Source organism: Achroia grisella, unplaced genomic scaffold (genome assembly GCF_030625045.1).
Source record: "Achroia grisella isolate CSIRO2021 unplaced genomic scaffold, CSIRO_AGI_Agris_v1 utg4116, whole genome shotgun sequence".
Classification (NCBI taxonomy): domain Eukaryota; kingdom Metazoa; phylum Arthropoda; class Insecta; order Lepidoptera; family Pyralidae; genus Achroia; species Achroia grisella.
The window spans coordinates 712,542-734,894 of NW_026712845.1; the positions used below are offsets into that span (position 1 = coordinate 712,542).

At 31.1% G+C, this 22,353-nt stretch overlaps 1 protein-coding gene across 2 annotated transcripts in view; it reads left to right on the forward strand.

The window, feature by feature from the left end:
* Positions 1 to 21,036, forward strand: part of LOC131844728 (uncharacterized) — a 65,860-nt gene extending 44,824 nt beyond the window's left edge. For both annotated transcript variants that reach the window (XM_059193674.1, XM_059193673.1), the window contains exons 3-8: positions 2,053 to 2,165; positions 6,979 to 7,074; positions 12,596 to 12,731; positions 13,972 to 14,105; positions 19,757 to 19,973; positions 20,897 to 21,036. In XM_059193674.1, the coding sequence (XP_059049657.1) occupies positions 2,053 to 2,165; positions 6,979 to 7,074; positions 12,596 to 12,731; positions 13,972 to 14,105; positions 19,757 to 19,973; positions 20,897 to 21,036 (836 nt within the window). The remainder of the gene's footprint in view (positions 1 to 2,052; positions 2,166 to 6,978; positions 7,075 to 12,595; positions 12,732 to 13,971; positions 14,106 to 19,756; positions 19,974 to 20,896) is intronic.
* Positions 21,037 to 22,353: the final 1,317 nt, after the last annotated feature.

Consider the following 22,353-nt stretch of genomic DNA (forward strand, 5'->3'; position numbering starts at 1 on the left):
ACATATACTTAATAATGCACATATTTTCAGAAAATATGAGGGGAACTAAGAGACAAAGAGGACAATATGGACTTAAAGAGAAAGAAAGTGGAATTTGACAGACTAGTAATAATACACCAAAAATTCTATAAGCGTAGTCTAATAGCAATACTCGTAATTTTTTATACTCATGAGATATATAGAACTATGCAACTATAACAAACTTTATTAACAGTATAAATGCAAAATGATGTTTGTCTGTTAGCTTTTTATGGGTAAATAACGGACTATTTCTCAATTAAATATGGCTTGAGGATAGAGCACAGAAATAAGATATTTCCCGACTTCCTGCTAGTGGTGTCTCGGTATACAAGCAGAATTATCTAAGAAAGAGTTTTTTAAACCTCACTGGAACAGGACAGTGCGTATATCATATAAGGAAAATATTTTAGAAAATAACATATTATTTGATTTATCGTCGGACATTTTACTGAACTACCGGACGGTAAAATATTACTTGTATCAACAAATATCAATATTCTCCGTAAAGGGTCAGGCGAAGCGAAGTAGGTACAAATCTATTGATAGAATGATATATCGAAATAAATGATAAAATGAAATATTATTATGTATGAGTAACTCGCCTGAGTAGTCCTATCCAATTTTGTTATAAATTGCCTCGGAAATAATAACTCAGGACATTTCACACAGTTCCATATATTTCCAAATTAAGCAGACCTTGTAAGCTTGTAATATGAGTACTAAAGTTATTGTAAATATATATATATATATATAAATAATATACTACAAACCCATGAATTGCATATAACGTGGGATTGAATCCTCAACCATCGGAAGTAAGACGGAGTTCTAAAAGACTTCACCACCGAAATCATCGTATTAACATTCAGCATATAATAATACACTAAATCATATAAATATAAATCATGCCTAAAAAATCTACATTTTATATATATGCCGTTAAATCCTCACGTAAAAGTTAAAAAATCTTAGATCTAAAGGTATATGATTTTAATCTTATTTATTTTAAATTACTATTGATAATTATTATGTACCTACGGTGTATACCTATATATAAAATAGTCACTGACCCGGCAGACGTTGTCCTGTCTTATCACAATTCACATTCGTAAAGATAATAATTCCGCGCAACTTTTTAATGTCTTCCTATATAAGAACCTTCTCCTGACCAAATACAAACTTACAAATACACCAAAAAAGAATTATCGAAATTGTTCACGCGTGTCGCATAACGCAAGGGAAATAGGGATGTATTTTTATATATGTTTAAATGTTAAATGATGAAAGGGTACTCAATTTCATCCATAATTTACTGTATTACTTTTAATACAAATTCAACATAATCATGAGAATTCTTTTATGAAGAAAAAGAACTGAAATATTTATTAGATGAAGAACAGGCTTTTAAAAACAATTTTACTTGTAAATCTTGAACTTTATTATTATTAAAAGTAAGGAAATGCTCATTTTCCTGGATCATTGTAATGAAAAGGTTTTTACCAGTGTGCTACTTATAAGACGAGTGGGCCCTTTCAGGTGGCATTTTATCGATATTAAAATAGAGTGCTGTCTTCTTAGAATAAACCCAATGCTTTGAGTATATTAAATCAATATATTAAAAGCAATTCGGTCTATATCGAGACGGATTAAGACTACATGCGTAGGTAGCGAATAAAACGATCAAATATATTTGTCCAATACAGAACATAACATTTTTTCATCCCTTTTTAATAAAATTTACCCAGCAGTTTAATATATACTATAACGATTATGGTCTTATAAATGTTGTACTTACTTTAATCAATTTCCAACTTAAGGTAGGTTAGGGGTAGGTAAGGTAGGTACTGAGGTATCCTATTACAAACAAAAACTATAGTGCTTTTTGTTTGATAACATTCAAATTCAAATCCTTTATTGCAACATTTTTGAAGTGTCCTGGTGTCCTATATTTTTTGTCTTAATAAATACAATATCTTTCCTTCTTGAGTCGTATAAGATGGTAATATTTAAGTATGTTTTTTTTTGTTACAGTTTCGGGAATGTCGGACGTATGGGTGGAACTGCGTGCGCCGCGGTTCGTAGTGCATCGCAATAGCGCCGTGCTTAGATGTGAACACAATGTAGACCCAGACTCTCTATATAAGGTATGTAATCTTTATAAGAAATAAAATGAGGTTGATGTGATATAATTATCGTCCCCGTCAGTCAGATTGAGAATACATTATAATGAGATTGTAGTCAGTTGTAGACTATCTGACGGTGGATTTTTATGAATGTAAATGGTAAACAAGCTAGTCAGCTTCATTGCTTTCTATCGACAACTTAAAATAAATACAAGTTAAAATCGTTGCCTACCTATACATTTCATAAATAAATGAATATATTTCTTTAGTTTGTCAGTAGAGGACAGTTCTAAACTTAAATGCTGTCGTGAATGTTTTTTTATAAGAGAAGCCCTGTTATAACATATGTAGGTACTTAAAACACTCCCTATGATAAGCTTTAGCCGCTGAAATATATATAACGTATTGCAATAAATTTTCAATGCTCTCAATAGTTTATTAGTGAAATTTATTAATAAATCTAACTGAGCGACACTGTCCGTGACATTTGAAAAAATAATAATGTAGGTATATATACCATATATACTAACATGTTTTTTGCATCCACGTACATAGAATGAGTTTTTTTTTAATTTTAAATGTATGTAAATGAGCTCCAGAGCACCTTAGGATATTCTGATGGTTTTATTAGTTATAGCCGCATCTGTCTTGTAGAAAATCGGACAAACTCTCCCATGAATTGTCTCAGTTTGAAATTTTAAAAGTTTCTATTGAATTATTGACCTCAGAAATATTACATTTAACAGAACGAAGCTACGCTTCTAGTAATGATCCACATTCAACCGCTAGAATTTTATACTTCAATTTTTAACTCTTCTGAACAGAATGGTAATATTAAATTTAATAAAAATCGAGGACCTGGCACGCCATATCTAAAATATCACTTCGTGAATTAATAGTTATCTATATATAAAATTTAAGTGTGTGTTTGTAATTTCAAATTAAAGTTTTTCAATAAGTGTATGTGAAAGTTATATATACTTAAAAAATGTTTGTCTGTTTGTTCTTGTTAATCTCTGTAACAACTGGAGCGATTTTGACGGGACTTTCATTTACAAATAGTTAAGTAGTTAATAAAAGATAATTAGTTATAAAGAGTAATTAAGGCTACTTTTTTTATAAAATAACAATAAAAATTTAATTCCATACGGAAAATCTTGAGTAACAGCTAGTTTGTATTATAATTCACTTTATTCATAAACATTAAAACATAAATAATAATTCGAATTATAATAATTAATATAATTCAAATTAATATTTCTCACATCCAAATTTAGAAAATATGTGGATCATAAGAAGCGAAAAACGATTTAATAGCCAAAGTTAGTCTATAAGATATTTTCATCAAAAAAGAGTAATAATTTACCACAATTGTCTGTGATTTTCTGTTGCCTTGCAGCATTTTAAGTTTAATATCGCTTTACAAAATAGGTTCCAATATTTTCACTGGCAATAAAGCATCCCTCTCCATTTAAGCCTTAAAAGAATTTATATTTTCAATGAAAACATTCTTTCATGCACTTGTTTCTAGAATGGTATTTTATTTTAAATTCACTGCGTTATTGTAAACTTGAGTATGAATTTTATGTATGCATTTTTAATAACGTTTCATGCCATTTCCACATTGTAAATTCAAGACATTTATTCGACTTCCGCTTAAAATTCTTGTTCAGTTAGTTATTTTGCCTTACAGAACTATAAAATAACTTCAACCCCGGGCACTGTCCGCCAATTATATGGCTTATCAAACAAAGGGATATAAAGTTGTCTGCAGCTGTAACTCGGTTTCTACGATTAATTCTAATGCAAAGTATTTAGGTTTGAGGTTAGGGACGTGATAGTAAAACTACTGAATGGGAAAACCATCATTCTGTCCCATAAAATGGTAATCCATAATCGAGGACTTCGTAATAGCATTTTTAATGTCGTTGAATTGACACACAAGCTCACTGTAATAAAGTATATAGGATGTAACTGTCACTTACTTATATGAACAGCACTACGTTCATCACGTAATCATGAGACACCCGTGATGTCATGCCTCTTTTCCCGAAGTACCCGTAGGTGAGACAGTAGTCTCACTAGTATTACACGAAAATCTCTATTTTGAAGATAAAATAAATGCTCATGTTTCTCGCCAATGATGTAGTTTTCAATAGGATGTAATATAAAAATATGTTTTTAAAGTCAAAATTATTAAGTTTATCCATTATAATAATAATAATGATAGTCCAGGATAATTCTCACAGCGCTATCTTCTATCTTCTTCTTGTTCTATGTTATTCTTCTATCGTCAAATTCAAACGGAGATCGAAATTACGACGGCATGAGTCGCGATTCGAACCTATCTAGCTAGCGGTGTCCTCAGACTAAAGTATCGTGTCCGGGAGTTGGCCTTCATCCGCTCCATAAGTTCTTCCGTGGTTTGGAATACCATCTCCATTTGCAGCTGTGGCCCACAACATTAGAGTAGTCTGAAAAAAAGCGCAACCTAGTCTTAAACTAAGCGGAGCTTTTGTTGTTGATACTAGACAACTGATATAAATACATAACATACACAGACATTATCCAGACAATATAAAAACAATCATATTCGTGAATACAAATGTTAGATTCGTGCGAGGAATCGAAGCTGCGACCATTGGAAATAAGGCGGTTTGCTAATAATAATATAAATAAATAAATCAAATTAATCTTTCATTGTTACAACGTTACCTTAGTTATTTATTACATTATTCACATGAATTATCCTGTTGCCGAAAAACCTTTAATAGGCCAGAGTTACCGTTTTACAAGTGGACTGTTTCGTATTTCTTATACTATACGTAACTGTATGGAAAAAATATATTAAGAGAAAACACTTTACTTGGGTAAGTAACTAAAAGAAATGATTTTTTTTTAATTCAACATATACACTTTAATGCAGTAGTGTCTTTAAACCATATATTAAAATGAAATATGTATTTTTCGTTTTATAAAAAGTTGAGAAATATTTATGTTAATTTAAATGTCTTTGATCAATTAAAGAAAAAGGAAAATTCCTTTTAATTATAATATTTTATTCTGTATTGTGAGAATCATAGAAAAATAAAGTTCTCGCTCCCTGTATCAACTTTATTCAACAAGATTGCCTTAAAATTCTAATTATATTTCTTGGTTTTTTACAAAGTTTAATCAAAGATATCAAGGTAATAAAACTTAACTAGATTTTGTAAAATAAGTATTCAAGTGAGCTCGTGACTCTTTATTTGCAAAGTTTTGTTTATTTACGAGTACTCCCTTATTTTTTACTTCGCTATACTACTACATATACATGTGTCACTACTCCATTCAACGGTGAATTTATCCTTACTAATATATATATGACGGTAACTTTGTTTGGTTGTTTATTTGTTACCCTTTGATACATTAAACTACGCTGTTTGTTACATTTTTTACATATGCTTGTCTAGAGAGACGGTAAACACTAACCGTTAGGTGACCCGCAAGCTCGTTTGTTCCCTATACATATATAATAATATACATGTATACTTCGTATTACGGTCAATTAAAATGATATACCGGTGGAGAGGTAAATTAATTATAAGCAGATAGATAGATAGATAGCAGAGGATATTAAAGTATATAATTTTAATAATAATGAATATAAATCATATCCTTCCTTTAATCAATTCCTTTATATTCTGGAGATAAATTTATAAATTATAGTATGTATATGCCAATAAATATTTAACATGACCACAAATTAGAATTAGAATTAGATTAATTCCATATTATTTTGTCTCAGTAGAACTTGAGAAAAGATTTATATTTCTAGAAACCAACCCATAGAGGGTTGGTTATTATAATTTATCGTGAATAAAAATATTCCTTATTCCTTATTATATTTATCCTTAATTGTTGAAGTTATATTACTATTACTATTTTTAGATCTTTTCATAAGAAGTCTAAAACAAAAATACCTTCATGTAACGAGCAATTTATATTAATTAGCATTAAGAATAATTATATCAGAACAATATCAATGTTTATATTTAGAAGAACAAGATTCATATTTATATATAGAACAATAAATACAGAGTTCTATTTTAATCATATTAGGTATTTATAATATAATTAGATACGAACAAGGAAAAAGAAATCTTTGACAATATTTTATTTTTACACAAATAAATAAAATGGACACCAGTGTATCAAACAAACAAAAGAAAACGAAAGAGGAAAGTGAAAAAAAAAATTGTTCAAATAATAAGATTAGTTACTGAATATAGGTACTTGACGGCCTCGGTGGTCTAGCGGTTTAACACACCGTTTTACTTCCGATGGTCACGGGTTTGATACCTCGCACGATGCCAACATTTGTATTCAAAACCATAATTGTTTGTATTGACTGGGCGTTTTCTGTGTATATAAAAAAATCAATTTAAGTATTACTAACAATTATTTACTACCATACAATAAGGTCTGTTTAGCTTGGAACTTGATGCCGCTCTGTGAATTTTCCAGAGTTATTATTATACGCATAAGGTAATTTTTTTTTTTTCGGACTACTCTAATGCTGTTGGCCGTAGCTGGCCTTTACAGCTTCACCAGACGTTAGGGGCGAGTGCAGATGGCACTCCAAACCCGCGGAAGGACTTATGGAGCGGCTGTAGGCCAACTCCTGCCTGACGGATATGACTTTAGTCTGATGGCACCACTAGGGGTCCGAACCTCGGCTCAGGCCGTCGTAATTTCGATCTCCGTTTGAATTGGACGGGGGATCGATCGGAGGGGGATTAATATAAGCTGACTACTGAATCAGATGATTAAACACAAATGTACATTTTCCCAGGTTGTTTTCTTCAAGAATGGCCAGAGAATCATGAAGTTTGTTAGGGGTCGGGATCCGCCCTATGAGCCTTATAACTTCACGGGGGCAGATATCAATGTAAGTAATTATTATTTAAAGTTAAGTTAATCATCATCTACTTATTAATAGGCATGTAATGCGTAAAAATGAAGATCATATCTTAAGGAAGGTGTTACATATGAATGTGGCTAGTTCTAAGGGCAGAGGAAGACCGAAAAAGAGGAAGAGGTAAGAAAGGGAGTAAATAACGATCTGACTACGAATAGGGATGAATGGAAGAGAAAAATATATTACTCCGCCCCAAATAAATAGGATAAGGAAGAAGCAAATGATGATAATCTTATTAAACCTGGCCTCACACTACTAGGTTCAACCTGAATATTGTCCTATAAGCATCTGTTCCGATTGGTGTATTTCCAAAAAGGGCGGGGCGTAAGGCCACATTCGTCAATAAAATGGTAGTCGCCTGGAATGTTTCTCCGACTAAACCTATTAATGTGAGGCTAGATTAACACTTAGGTTATCTTTATAGAATTTCATTACGAACGGTATAGAGCTACTTGTATTAATCAACTGACCGACAATCTAATGCGGTACATTAACGCCATTCGTAGCGCAGTGTTTTGTACATCAAGAGGTCTAGCGGTTTAGCATACCTGTTTACTTCTAATGGTCGCGGTTTTGATTCCTCGCAGGGTACTAACAATTGTATTCATAAGTATGGTTGTTTGTATTTACAATAAAAATGTATCTAAGTATTTGTATCAGTTGTCTAGTAACACTAGCATTGCTTAGCTTGGGTCTAATTCGCACTGTGTGAAAAAAATGTGTACTTAGTTTCGTCATGGGGCCAATTTAATTGTTTTCATTTTATATGTGATTTAGTTTCTTTTAAATTTATTTACATTTAATTACCTAGTGATATATTATAAATTTTGTCATAACTACTACATACTAGTAAATTTTAATACGGGAAAAGTAAACTTCAAAATTACTGCACCGATTTGAGAAACTATTTTACTGTTTGAAATGCTCGATATGCCTATGGGCGTTCATCATATTTACAGGTGACAACATCTCTTACTATTCCATATAAGACAATAGTTGTGATGGTATGGTGATTAATAATTAACTCTTGTATTCTTTTATAGATTTGTATAGCATAATAGTTATGCCTATTTCACGGTTTCACCCTACTTTCCCTTTAAAATGTAGTAATATTTTTCAAGCTTTCCACCAGGGTATGATCCCGTTTATTATATAGACGCTCCACCAAGCACCCACGTGGCCGTTTATAACTCAATTCACTTTTATGAGTGTAACAAATTAGTTGTAAACTCGTGAAAGCCTACCTTATAAAATAATATACACGCCGCTTTTTATCAACTAATTTTCTACAGACTAACGTTAGCTCTGCAGTTGTTTTCTATGTATTTTAATTAGCAAATATGCTGATGGTCTACCTATTGGTAAGTGATAATCCCCGCCTATATTTATAAAAAAGCACTGAATATCACATCATCATGCATCTGTCGTGATAACGCTCGTGCATTTTCATTTCTAAGGACTAAGATGTCATGTAACCTTATCTATTAATTTCATCGCCTTATATCTTATCCATTAAACCAAAACGAGCTGCATGGCGACTGAAATAGTAAAACAGAAATATCTATCTAGACAAAGAGTTCATCTCGAGATAGTTACAGCATCTTCCATCTATCCCATAGAATCATAGGAATAAACGGATGGTTGGATGATGCACTGACAGTATACGCTGGATAGGTTACGATACGATAAAGTTACAAGCTTGAAGATGAGTCAGGAATCTTTTCTCTATTATGCAAGTATACTTACCATTCCTCATCATTCCAATGACTATTCCTCTTAATGATACCCGAATGGGGATCGAAATTACGACGACCTGAGCCGAACTTCGAACCCCTAGCCCTTAGACGATAGTCGTATTCGTGACACAATGGTTTGGTTCAGTCGCTCCATAACTCCTTTAGCGGGTTTTATAGTTCTCTCTATATTCGCCCCTATATTCATTATGTGAAGCTGTAAAGACCAGTTCCAACGGCATTAGAATCGTTTAATAAAAAAAGACTATTGAGCCTTCCAATTTATTGCACCAGAAGTATAAAATAAAATAAAGAACATAAACAAATAGTAAGTAACACACACAATGCAGTCTTATCGCGCAAGCAATTTCTTCCAGACAACCTTTGGGAGAAGAGAGAATAAAGAATTTTATTCTGGTTTATCAATGATTTATATTATTATTACTGATTTATCGAACAATATTAAGTACATGTTGTACATAAGTCACATGTATATGTAATGTACACCACATTGTGTTTATTTTTTCTTATTTCTATTTTTCTGTTTTAATTTAAAACTAAGTACATGTCAAGGTAAGATTACTGATAATGAGGCGAAAGCATAATCGATGCAGATAAAATTCACGGCTAAAGGCCAGTAATCTCATTACGACAATAATGATTGATGAGAAGGGTAGGCATCGTTATTTCTAGAAGCGATAGAAGAGATCTCTTATTTTATTAATTTGAGAACATGGTACTTAAACGCGAAATAAACTTCTATAGTTCTATAATCTTTTGTTGTAATATGAAAGTGAAAGTAAATTTTTATATTTATATTATAATATATAAAAAATATTAATAACTATCTATATTATATTCCAACAATAAGGTTTTTCAACAGTTTTTATTAGTTTAGTGTTTCGTCCCATTTTCTTATTTCAAGAAAAAAGTGGTTAAGAATAGAACATAATAGTTCAATAGACAAAGACTTCTCTGAAGATTTCCTTAAAAAAATATATATAATAATGAATTTTCTTAGCGCTTAAAAACCACTTAAAAGTTATTAAAAATTTCTGCTGTAACTACTCAGTAGCCATTTAAAACTTCAATTTTGCTTGTTATAGCAGAAAACAGCACCATCAGAAAGTCAATCAAGATGGAAGTTTCTCAGCTTTAGTATAAAGCTAATAAAAGTTCAAAACGTTAAAAGTATGAAATAACGGAATAGAACGGATTTGAAGCTTCTTGAAATAACTTCATAATACAATCTTAAGTTGTTGAAAAGGAAACTTATAATCTGACGGTACAAGAAAATGTTTCATTGAATACCGTATGGATTAGACGGCTAAGACTGGGAGATTATGAGCTACGAGATTACACCAAGTTGTTACAAAACTGGCTCTTCATCCAACAATATAATTTCAGAAATAAAACTCTATGATGTTTTCAATAATAACGTAACTTCACGACTGTTATGCCAGATGAAGTAAACAGAGGCGTTATCAACTGTCGACATTACTGGATGCAATACTTGTCATTTCTCTGGGTATATTTGATGAAGTTTCATTTATAATGGCTCATTGCTAACAATGTGCTTTGGCAAGTTTACCTCCACAACTCACTCTGGAACGACACTCTGGAAACCATCATGGTTCAGGCCTGGAGAATTTATCAGAATCGATTTGACGTCCTGCTCATCCTGGCATCGTCCACTAGTTCTCCACCTATGTATAACGTTATCGCACTATTCCATTTTTGGCCCTTTAAAGAAACCATTGTGTAAGTGTACCGTCGACTATTAAATCTAATTTGACAAAGACCTCTGGTGTTCATCAGATTTGAACTCAGTCAAGGTATTCTATCACTAGACCACGACGCTCTTCTTATGTTTTTGATGTCGTCAATTATGGTTTCAAATATCATATGAATCTGTAGTCTCAGTTTTTCATCTATTTGCAGTTTTCTCATGTATGAGTCTATTTAAATTTAAAACCACGTACAGTGTGCACATAAATATGCAAATGTTCGTCTGGCTGTCGCCTACAACTTACAATATTTTCACATAAATTTCAAACGCTCAGTAAAGTGAGAAAAATTGTTGAATCATTTTAATATCTGTTTTCTAAAGAAAGTTTTAGTTATGCAAAATATATCACAAGAAAAATAGTATTTATATTAATATCATTAAAGCTTATATGAAAAATTATTTAAAAACTACAGTTTAATATGCATTTTGAAGTCCTTTTGAAGTCTGAACTTGATTAGACATAGTGTCTGTTTGTAACATTGAAATAACTTTTTAACGTTTTTACTACATGCATATGAATATAAATACGGTACATACACCAAAATATCATTTTTTTTTATTTTTGTCTGTCTGTTTGTTTGTTCCGGCTAATTTCTGAAATGGCTGGACCGATTTTGATGGGACTTTTATTGGCAGGTAGCTGATGTAATAAAGAGTAACTGAATCTACTTTTATTTTAGAAAAATAAAGTTAAATTCCACGCAGACGAAATTGCGGAAACAGCTAGTAAACTATAATAATACAATGAAAACATTTTTAGCTATATTCTTACATAATAAAAAAAATAGTCCCGGCCACTGTCTGTACGCTTATGTCTTTTAAATTACGCAACGGATTTAATAAAATTTTCAGCAATAGGTCAGAGTGATTCAAGAGCAATTTTTATATGCTTAATACATATACGAGTACACACTCAATAAACCGATTTCAAAATTATTTTAATTTTACATTGTTATATTTATGAGTTACATTTTATTTCCAAAAACTTAGAAATATCAATAATTGTTTCACCCATGCGACAGCTGGGTTAATTGCTACATAGTATAAAACAAAGTCATTTTCGCTGTCTGTCCATCCCTATGTATGCTTACATCTCTAAAACTACGCAAAGGGTTTTGAAGTGGTTTTTTTAATAGATAGAATGATTCAAGAGGAAGGATTATATATAATACATGTACATCCTGGCGAAGCCGGGGCGAGTAGCTAATCGCTAATATGGCAAAGTCAGAATGACTAATTTTCATACGAATTAAAGTGTAAAAATTATTAAATATCTAGTACGTATTATTTTAAGGTTGTGCAATTTTAGCTAAGAATTCGCTAACGTAACGCGGTAGCGAATTCCATTCCAACGTTATGTATAAGATATAGGACTCATGTTACACGTGCGAGAATGTCCATCGATTTTAGTGAGAATTTTCATCGATTTTAGTGACGTGCCGGACAGCGATTCTATCTAATGTACCGCCACGTACCTACGTCACTGTCGGCGTATAGATAGGAATTTTGTTTGCACCACCATAAAGGCTTTATAAACATGTTCATTTTTAGTCGAAACTTCTACTCACATTTCAGGATACAAAAACTATCGATATCCTTCTATCTCTTTGTACCACAACCGGTTGTGTTGGTGACAACTCGTCAAGATACTATACTGTCTATCTTGTAGGGACAAGTTTTTCTTTCATTTTACGTAAGTCTTTTATTGCTGAATGTATTTGATACTGTAATATCCTTGGCGGTAGGAAGGGTGAGGGTGATGGGATTTATTTTTTTAATGATAACTAATTTCTATTTCTCATAATGATGATTAAGTTAGGTCTACCTTTAAGCGATCTCTCTGGAAATCATTGTTGGTTTTTTAATGGATGAATATGGAATATTAGGTGTGTGTGTATACATTCACGAGTGTGTGTCTTCCTCTGATATTTTTTTTACAAAAATATGTTAACGAGTCTTATTTTTTCAGCTATTTCAATTAACGCCCACATCTATAACGTTAGAGAGGATGGATTTCTCTGCATCCGGACCGTACGCCTGCGAAATAGCTTTAGAAACACCTTTGTACTCAAAAGTATCTAAAATACACGAATTGAACGTAATTGGTAAGTAACAAGATCTTGTTTTTATAATTTAGAGTTTTGTAAACTATACCTTTATTTGTTTCTTACGATAAAATAAGCTTCAATATTCCTTTCATTCTAATACTAAGTATATTATATAGACAAATAAGGTAAAACAGAAGCAATAATTTGGTTCTATTTGAAGTTAAAATAACTACTATTAATAAATACTAATAGCTTGTATTAGATAAAATAATTGGCGAGTACAATACTAATTAAGTCTGGTAATAATATTATTAATAATTAAATATGAAATAACAGAATGTATAATAGTCGATTAACATGATAACGCTAAAACATAACTCCTACTGTAACTCGAAAAATTGGTCACCTATTTTAATAGTACATCATTTTTAATTGAATGTACAATTGGTCAAGCTCTAATCTGTAGTGTGTTACGAACATATAAAAGTATTTTAGATGTGTACTACACTCTCATATACGTTATATTTACCTACATTCCATGTAGCAACCACAAACCATCCTGTACCGATAAACGTCCGGTAGAGTTCAAGGATTTCAACCATATAAGATTTCATATACAAATACAAATCATATACATTTCATATACACATACTAAAGTGAGTCAAAATACTATAATGTACGAGGTCAGAGAACCAAATTTAGCTAATATAAGAGATTTTATCATACTTTTTATTTGTACGCAAAATATTTTTAGGTTGGCAACCCTGGAATAGACTTTTGTCCTTTGAGAGCAATGCGATTGCCTAACACGTTTAATGTGCGGTGTCACATAATTTTATAACGTCTATCTTTGTCGTTACAGTTTTTATTTTATTTTATTATCATAATTAATTAGCCACTATCAAGTAAATAGTTTAATATAAATATTTGACCTACGTACAGAATCGAAACAAAAATTGATCTTATAACAAAATGATTTTTTTTTATTATAACGATGTAGCCTTTAGTTAATACATAATTATTTATGGTAATGTAATAAGTACTTAAAATATAACGAAATATTTATAGACGATAGATTATTTCACAGAATCATATATATCATCATATCTAAACATTCGTTTAGTTTGTTAGAAAATAAAATGCATAATATTTTACATTAGATAAAAAAACTTCTGCAGTACGCACCGGTCGCTTGTAGTTTGATGTTTCCGTCACAGCGGCTCTGTAGCCTCTCCCTTTCAGCTATAAAAGTTTTGATAGAAGTAATAAAATTCTAAATTGTAATCTCAATTTGCAGTTCGCCAGAAACACCGTCCGAAAATAAAAATAAGACACAAAAAGCTTTCGTCCAACGACCACCTGGAAGCGACGTGTCAGAGTGCCCCAGCTCACCCCGCACCCCACCTCACCTGGTTTATAAATAATATGAAGGTACGTACCCATTACATGAATATTTTATGCTAATTCTGGGAACTGGCAGATTTTATAAATGGAACACGTACTATATGAAACTTCGGTTCCTGATTATCAAATGTGAAATATTTTAATATACATTAACCACTCCTTTAAGTAAGCTTTACATATATGCCTAAAAATAAGTTATTAATTATAATAAACACAATAAAACCCACTCTGTTTTACAATAAAGTACTCTGTAGTCTCATTGCAGAGAACAAAAATTCACTACCCGCTTCAATTGGCAGCAGCTTCTTCGCTTCTTCGCTCTCTTTGCTTGTAGGGCGGGATACCGCTAAAGTAGTAAAACTACAGGATAGAAAGGCATACTTGTATGAGGGATGATGCAGTTCAAAACAATAGGCGACAATACTGATTGCCATCAGCTTGATTCTTATTAGAATCGCATAAAAAACATGGTCTTAATATCCTCCATGTTAACCATGGAAGCATAGTAAGGCATCTTAATTTCTTTCTTTCAAATGAGGTCTTATTTATACCATAAATAGATAGTGTTATAAAAAAAAGATTCTGATGTACTAAAATGTAGATGTGAATACCAGTACCTACTAACATTTTGTAGTAAAAATAAGATCACATTTCATCAAGAATATTCAAATATACCTAAGAGCATGCCTGCCGGATACTCTTGGATTAATAAAGTTTCTTGCTTTGTTTCAATTAAAAAACTTTACCAGAAAGTATAAAGAAACTACTTCCAATAAAGGATTATTGAATGAATCTTCTTCAGAAGAACAGGAATTTCCTATTAAAACGTGGTTTGGTTCGGAGCTAATTTACTTGACTTTTTAGAGATGCGAAATAAAAAAGGTAAAACGGAACTCTTTGTTTCCGTTGGCAAGTTTAGTCCTAAATTTACCCCAATTCTAAAGTAAACACATCTCTACTATCAGTACTAAATATCTGTTAGAATTTTTTTTTTTTGCAAATGCTTAGATAATATACCTACACATACCTACACTAAATAGTAAAGAAATGTAATAGCTATATCACTGTTTTAAATACTAGCCTAATATAAATGCAAATAAAAATTGTAAATGTTATTTTTACATTTTATACATTTTTCTTCGTGGTATACGATGATCACGTTTGATTATGTCCATCAATTCGTCTGATATACACACATTTTTAATATTTAATATATTAAAAATGTGTGTATATATTTGTACAAAATACTCATTATGTAAAGTAGAACTTGCACTAAAAGAGGTTTTTTATTTACAAATTTAAATGAGGCAATTTTAACTAACTAGACATAGTACCGCGTTTTAACTTTTAGCTTTACCGGTTGTAAGGGTAAATGAAAATTTTATGATACAAACCTTTGTTTCGTAGTACATTAAAAGTTTGTGGGTAGTGCTTTTAAGACTCGAAATTAAAATTAAACGAAATACAAGAATAATTTTATATTAAAGTAGCCATTAACCACAAATTCTCGTGAATTTTTGAGATAAAGGTTGCCTATGTCCATGACACAATTTCGTAACTTAAAGATAAGTCAATTTTGTTTATAATTGTGAAAAGATGTCAAGTAGACACATAAAAGGTCATGTTCTAACATGACATCTATAATTGATGAGCCTATGATTACACTATTTCGGATAACATTCGTGACAATATGTTTTTTGTATATATGTTTTAGCTTAACTACTTGATTGTTAACATAGGACCATAAAATGTGATTTGCGTGTATACCTATAGATAGATAGGTAACACTTAATAATTTCCTTCACCTCGTTTATCAGTTACTTAGAAACGTCGACTACATTATATCGTAAATAGTAAATAATTCAATAACAATTTCTCAATATATAGGTTTCAAAATTATTATTTATTTATATTGTAAACCGTGTCTTTACACGAATGGTGGTAAATAAAGATTCGAAGTTTCGTCTAGGTTGCACTAGCCATGGCCTCGAGCTGACTGGTTGAAAAACCTCGAGAGACATAAATATCTTTAATTATCATAAAATTATTCATGTTAAGATCCGATTAACAATATAAATAATGTGTATTAAACACGAAAGTTTACAAAAAAATTGTTGTATATTTAATATATATTTAATTTGTTTTAGATTTGTATTTCCATAAGTCATATTATACTGTGTGAACTGACACAGCTTTGACAAACCAAATTGTAGCTATAATATAAGCTAGTGGTAGGTACTTGCCATGCCTACCCTATTTATATTGAAAGCAAGTCACATTAGGCAAATTATAGTTACCCCCGGGGGTTCCTTCAAGGGCCTTGCCCGGTCGGAATGAATGAAGTTTCCAAACTCAGATAATCATTTAATAGTAATTTATTTATGTTTAAGATATTCTCGGTTTCGATTGGTTATTAACAAAATATTTATAAGTCATTTTCAATAAATATTTATGACCTTGTAGTTGCAGTGGTTTACGTATAGCCTCATCTTTCAATAGTCGCGATACAATCCTAGAATAATATTGACATTATGTTAAGTATGACTCTTTTTTCTAACTTGTTCTATTGTTTGGTGGGTATTTTTTTATAAATTAAATCATGGAATTAATTATCTTCTCCGACTTCACATGGATTCATATATTATTATAGTAAATATTTATTTTTAAACTTTCGCTTTTACTAATTATATTGTTACCAGTGCCTTTAAAAGTGTTTTAACATGTATAATTTTATGGTAAATTAAGGTATTTACCTCTCTCGACGTTTCGACTAAGTTACATTAGCCGTGGTTGAGTTGACTTGAGTAAGCTCGTATAATAATTGTACGAGCTTACTCAACGTATATTATTTTATTTTATAATTATAAAAAAATATTATTTTATTTTATATAATTATAAAATATTATATTTCGTAATTTTTATCACTTTTTCATTATCTGTAGGATCAACTACATTTAATTTTCAATATGAATATAGTTTTAGTGTTGACCAGATCGAACTTGCGACCTTTACACACAGGTAGTAAATCACTAGACAAGGAATCTGATCGATAATTATAAATTACTTATTTGTCTTATACACATTCTTTATGTATAACAATAAATGAATGAGCCTCGATCACCTAAATGATACAATATCGCCCACTTATAAATTATGTATGATGTAATGATAGCTAAAACTTTTATATCGACCGATAAGAAATGGAATAAGCCATGGAAGAAAACTATAATACCAATTTATAACTTCATGTATCTTTGTATTTGAAATCTCTACTAAGTGCTAACTAATGTATATATACTAGTAATATATAATAATAATAGCCCAGGACACAAACTACACAGGGCCATCTAGCCCCAAACTAAGCAGAGCTTGTGTTATAGGACCCCTATATCTGTCCCCTCCGATCGATCCCCAGTCCAATTCAAACGGGGATTATGACGGTCTGAGCCGAAATTCGATCCCCTAGCGGTGCCCTCAGACTAAAGTCGTATCTGTCAGACGGGAGTTGGCCTTCAGCCGCTCCATAAGTCCTTCTGCGGGTTTTAGAGTTTCATCTGCACTCGCCCCCTATTGTCCTGTGAAACTGTAAAGGCCAACAGCATTAGAGTAGTCCGAAAATAAAACTAAATCAGTATGTAACTCAACAAAATGCTATTGACTTTGTTATGAAGTATCGGAATAAATTTACAAAAGTACTATAGTTATAATACAGTTGATATATAAAATATCAACTGTATTTAAATTCGTAATATCAATATAATTTAACGTTAATGTAAAATGGCGTTAATTTTTTTCTCATAACAAACTTGTTTGTTATCTTTATTAAACAAATAAATTTATATAAAAATTAGGAAACACTGTGGAAATTTCATGTTTTCAGATTAAGCGGTTGATTAGTTAGTCGGCCAGTTTTTCCTTACGTTTATATTATAATTTAGTACGCCAAAAGGAAAGGTTAGCGAAATGGAAAATGAAAATGATTACTTTCCTCTGTAAAATTATATTTCCGTATTTTACATCACTTGCTTCTTATATAACAAACAAAGAAAGAAAGGTAAATAACAATTTATTGTTGATTTTTAAATTAGGATTAGAGACATAATAATAAGATTCAATGTTAAAATAATATTCATAACGATTTGAATCATTATTTCCGGCCACGGCGGTCTAGCGGATGAGCACACGGCTTTAAATACAATGGTCGCTGCTTCGATTTCTCGAAAATGTACAAACATTTGTTGTCATGAATATTATTATTGATATTGGCAATTCGCTATATATGTTACATATATAATTAAATTATTTTTTTTATTGGGGCTTGGACTATTATCGTGTGCTTGGGCCTGTGGCACTGTGACCTTCATAGATCCATTGTGCTTTTTACATAATTCGCTTAGGAGCGATAGTTTTTATATCCTCAGGATAGAGTGTAAACTTTCCAAAGGAGATATTACGCATATTCATAAGCATGAGTGAGCTACAGCCACATAGGATGTGTAGTTTCCTCTTCAGTTTGGCAAAATCTGCAGATTTTTGTTGTACACAGGCCTAGATTTGTCATATGTTTTTTTTTAATTTGCAGTATCCTGTGATTCTAGTCATCATGAATATGTTTTCTTTTACTCAATACCAATAATCTGTTGGAGTATTTGTTCGAGTAGCCGAATATTACGGCTTTTGAATGTACAAATCCTACCATTTTCTGCCAGTGCTCTTAGTTGGTTATTAATTTGAAATGTTCCAGTTTTGGGCAATAGATACTGAGATACCCATGTTGACTACTTCTCACTATGTAGCTGTGTATGGTCCTTACATGCAAACTTCCTCACAGTTGACCCCTGGTGACGCAATATATGATATGAATAGAAAAAGGTTATTGTTAGGATACAGTCAATCAATACTAAATTATAAAATTGGTATTTATTGAATTATTAATAGGTACCAAATTGCTTTGGTTTGTGATTAAGTATGTGGATATCGGTTGATAACCTTGTTGTGTTCTGTTAATGGAGCTGCAAGTTTCTTAAGATTTTAAAAACAATTAGAGATTTTAGTCGACAAAATGGAGAGCAGAGATATATACTTTTATATATCAATAGTGATATTAGTGTGTACTACTTGTATAGTATACAAATACACAATCTGTGATGAGAGTCGAATGTATCAATAAAAAAAATCGGTTTAGAATTGACGAATCATCACAAATTCTTAATGTTTATTAAATAGGTAGTAGCTGCAATAAATATACAACTGTATTTTTTATATAATTAGTATGAGGAAACTGACGGCAGGCATGATGGTAAGTGGTAACCGTTACCTATGTAGGTACAGAACAACATTACGATATCACGTTATCATGTGACGCCCGTGATACCAATCATGCGTTGCACTAAGATGTTATTCTTATTATTTCACTTCTTTTTACCACTCCCTAATAAAAAAAAACAGATTCAAAAGCAAACTGTTAGATAAGGTACCACTGACTACTAACTTCAGCCACCTAGACTATTTTTAACTAAGTCTACCTAGCTGAAATGTATTTTATTACTAAATTTTTACTAATTACTACTATTACCCTATTTCTATTCCGTATATCATAAGACCATTGATTCGTTCTTTTCTCTTAAGGTTGAATTTGATGTATTTAGCTATTTACAAAGACCATATGTTCTGTTTAGGTGGATGAACGACTAACAATACCCCATGGAACCGTGAACGTCCACCGTCATCATCACGGGATGCCGCTTTCTGTCACCAATTCATCGCTGCACTTCCCCCTCGCTACATTGCAGCTGTACCCTAACCAAACTATTGATATCACATGCTTGAGTACTATACCCAGTTACGCAAATGTGGGTGAAGGTTTTGCGGATGTTCAAAACCATACAGTCACAGGTAAGTTTTTTTATATCACGTAGGTGGCAAACAAGCATACGGCCCATCTGATGGTAAATGGTCACCGTAGCCTATGAACGTTCTTAATTTAGTTATTTTTACACTTTCGCGTTTGATATACATTGTTTATATCGTTAACCGGGTCTAACACGAATAATTTTACATTGAAATTGACACTTCTATTACTCCAGTCAGTTCATAACTACGTCTAGTGCAATCTAACCGAAATGTCTAAAATAAACAGCTAAATACTATAGGTACCTCCTTTTGCCATAATTCGGGTTAATATCCGGTTAACAATATAAATTAGCCCTTTATTTAACAGAGAAATACCTGAACGACCGAGCTTTGTTTCTGGACAATATTTTATGGTCTTTATTCTGGGTAAACTTCTGCGTAGATAGATTTTGAAAAGCACCTATCAATATAATTTTAGCCACATTTATATAAATAAGTATCTTCTCAATTCTTACTTATACAGAAAAAAAGACTACTTGTAAATGGAACGTAATTGAAAAGTAACTAATATTATGGGTTAATAGCTTACGTGGCTAAATGTGTTAGAAAGAGATAGCTATACAAACCTATATCCCCCTAATTACGCAGTTTGGGTGTAACATTACTTCGATGCTAATTGCAGAGACTAATTAAATTAACTAATTTTAGTGAAAATATAATACCACTACTCACACCCTCGTGAGTAATATTGTACGTAAAGTTACAGTAAAATCGATCTTATGTGAACTCATAAAAGTATTATATCTAATCAACTGTAATATCGAAATATTTTTTTTAATTGCACTGTTTAAAAATTCCCTCTAACCACCCCACTGCAAACATAAGCCTTTTTACATTATCGAATCCGTCGTATAACTAAGGGGAGTGTCTACAAACAAATTGCTTAATTAATTTTTCTTTTTCAGTGAACGTGGTTCGGTTCGAGCCCACGCCTACGCAGTTGCCAGTTAAAATTGTTAGCGAGGAACTAAATACGTCGTGCCGATGTAAAATTCACCGCTTAGTCCTAATAGCATTATTATTGGTGTGCCATTTTAGCTTCTAATTCACTGGTGTTGTTTAATAAAAACCCAAAAATTTTACATACCCTTATTGTACAGATAACCCAAATAAGTTTTAAGGTTATCATTTTAAGTACTCAAAATATATGTGTATTTTTTTTATGATACTTATACGTATATGGGTGGATCATACCATAATGAATCTATTATTAGTAAGATAATATTAAAATAATGATTTTTTGGTACAATATTTTAAATATTGTGATATTTAAGTTTCTTGCCATATCACTGATATTCGTAATATCATTGATATCATGATAAAAAAAAATATGTAAATATATCTGTTATGATAAAATATATACATGAGTCTATTTATATTTCCTGCCTAAATATTCTTTTTTAAATTCACGTACATGAAATATCTAGTGACGAGAAAAAAAAACAAAAAATGTAGTAGGTAGATGTTTATTTATAATGGATCAAGTAATTTTTGTTTTTGAAATAAGCATGTCATGGTTTTATGCTTATTACAGTTTAATGGTAATATTAATGCTGTAAGTTTTTTGAAAATCGTTATATAAATCTGACAACACAAATATTCTAGCAATGTGAACGTTATATAGAACTTTTTTTTATTCCGATTTCATTCTGAATTACCTATGTAAATTAATATTATGTTTACATTTATTGTGATAGTGCGTTCAATTATTTAAAAAATAGAAACACCTATAGATAACTATGAGCTTCGCAGCTTTTTTATCTCCTTTGTAAATTAACCTTTTAATTGTGTATGCGCAATAATGAGACTGAATTAGAATGCTAGGGTTTTATAATTACCTAATGTTGACAACCCTATAACCAGTTGCTAGAGACCCTTGTCCAGTATAGTGTAAATTGAGGCCAAAGCCTATATAAAATGAGGAATGAAATTGCTCGATACGACATGGACGAATGTCACAAAAAATCATAAATTAATAAATTAATTATAAAAACATACATATTATACATAATTATTTAGAAATAATGATAATTGAACAATTATTTATTTTAATGTTAATTATTATAATCACCTTATAATTACTCATTACTTGCTCCTTAGGCATTCATTTATTTATACACAGAGATAAAATATTTTCTAATTATTAAATTAATTAATTTAATGTCACAATATATATATAATACTTTTTATATTTTTTAATAAACTAATTTACCCTTAAACATCTATTATATTATATACACGAAGAAGACATAATATAAAATATACCTAATGAATATTAGAGCAAAATTAAAGATTATTGCAAATTTATTAAAGTCGTGAATTTCTGATATGTAAATTTAAAAAATGTCTCAAGAATAATAAA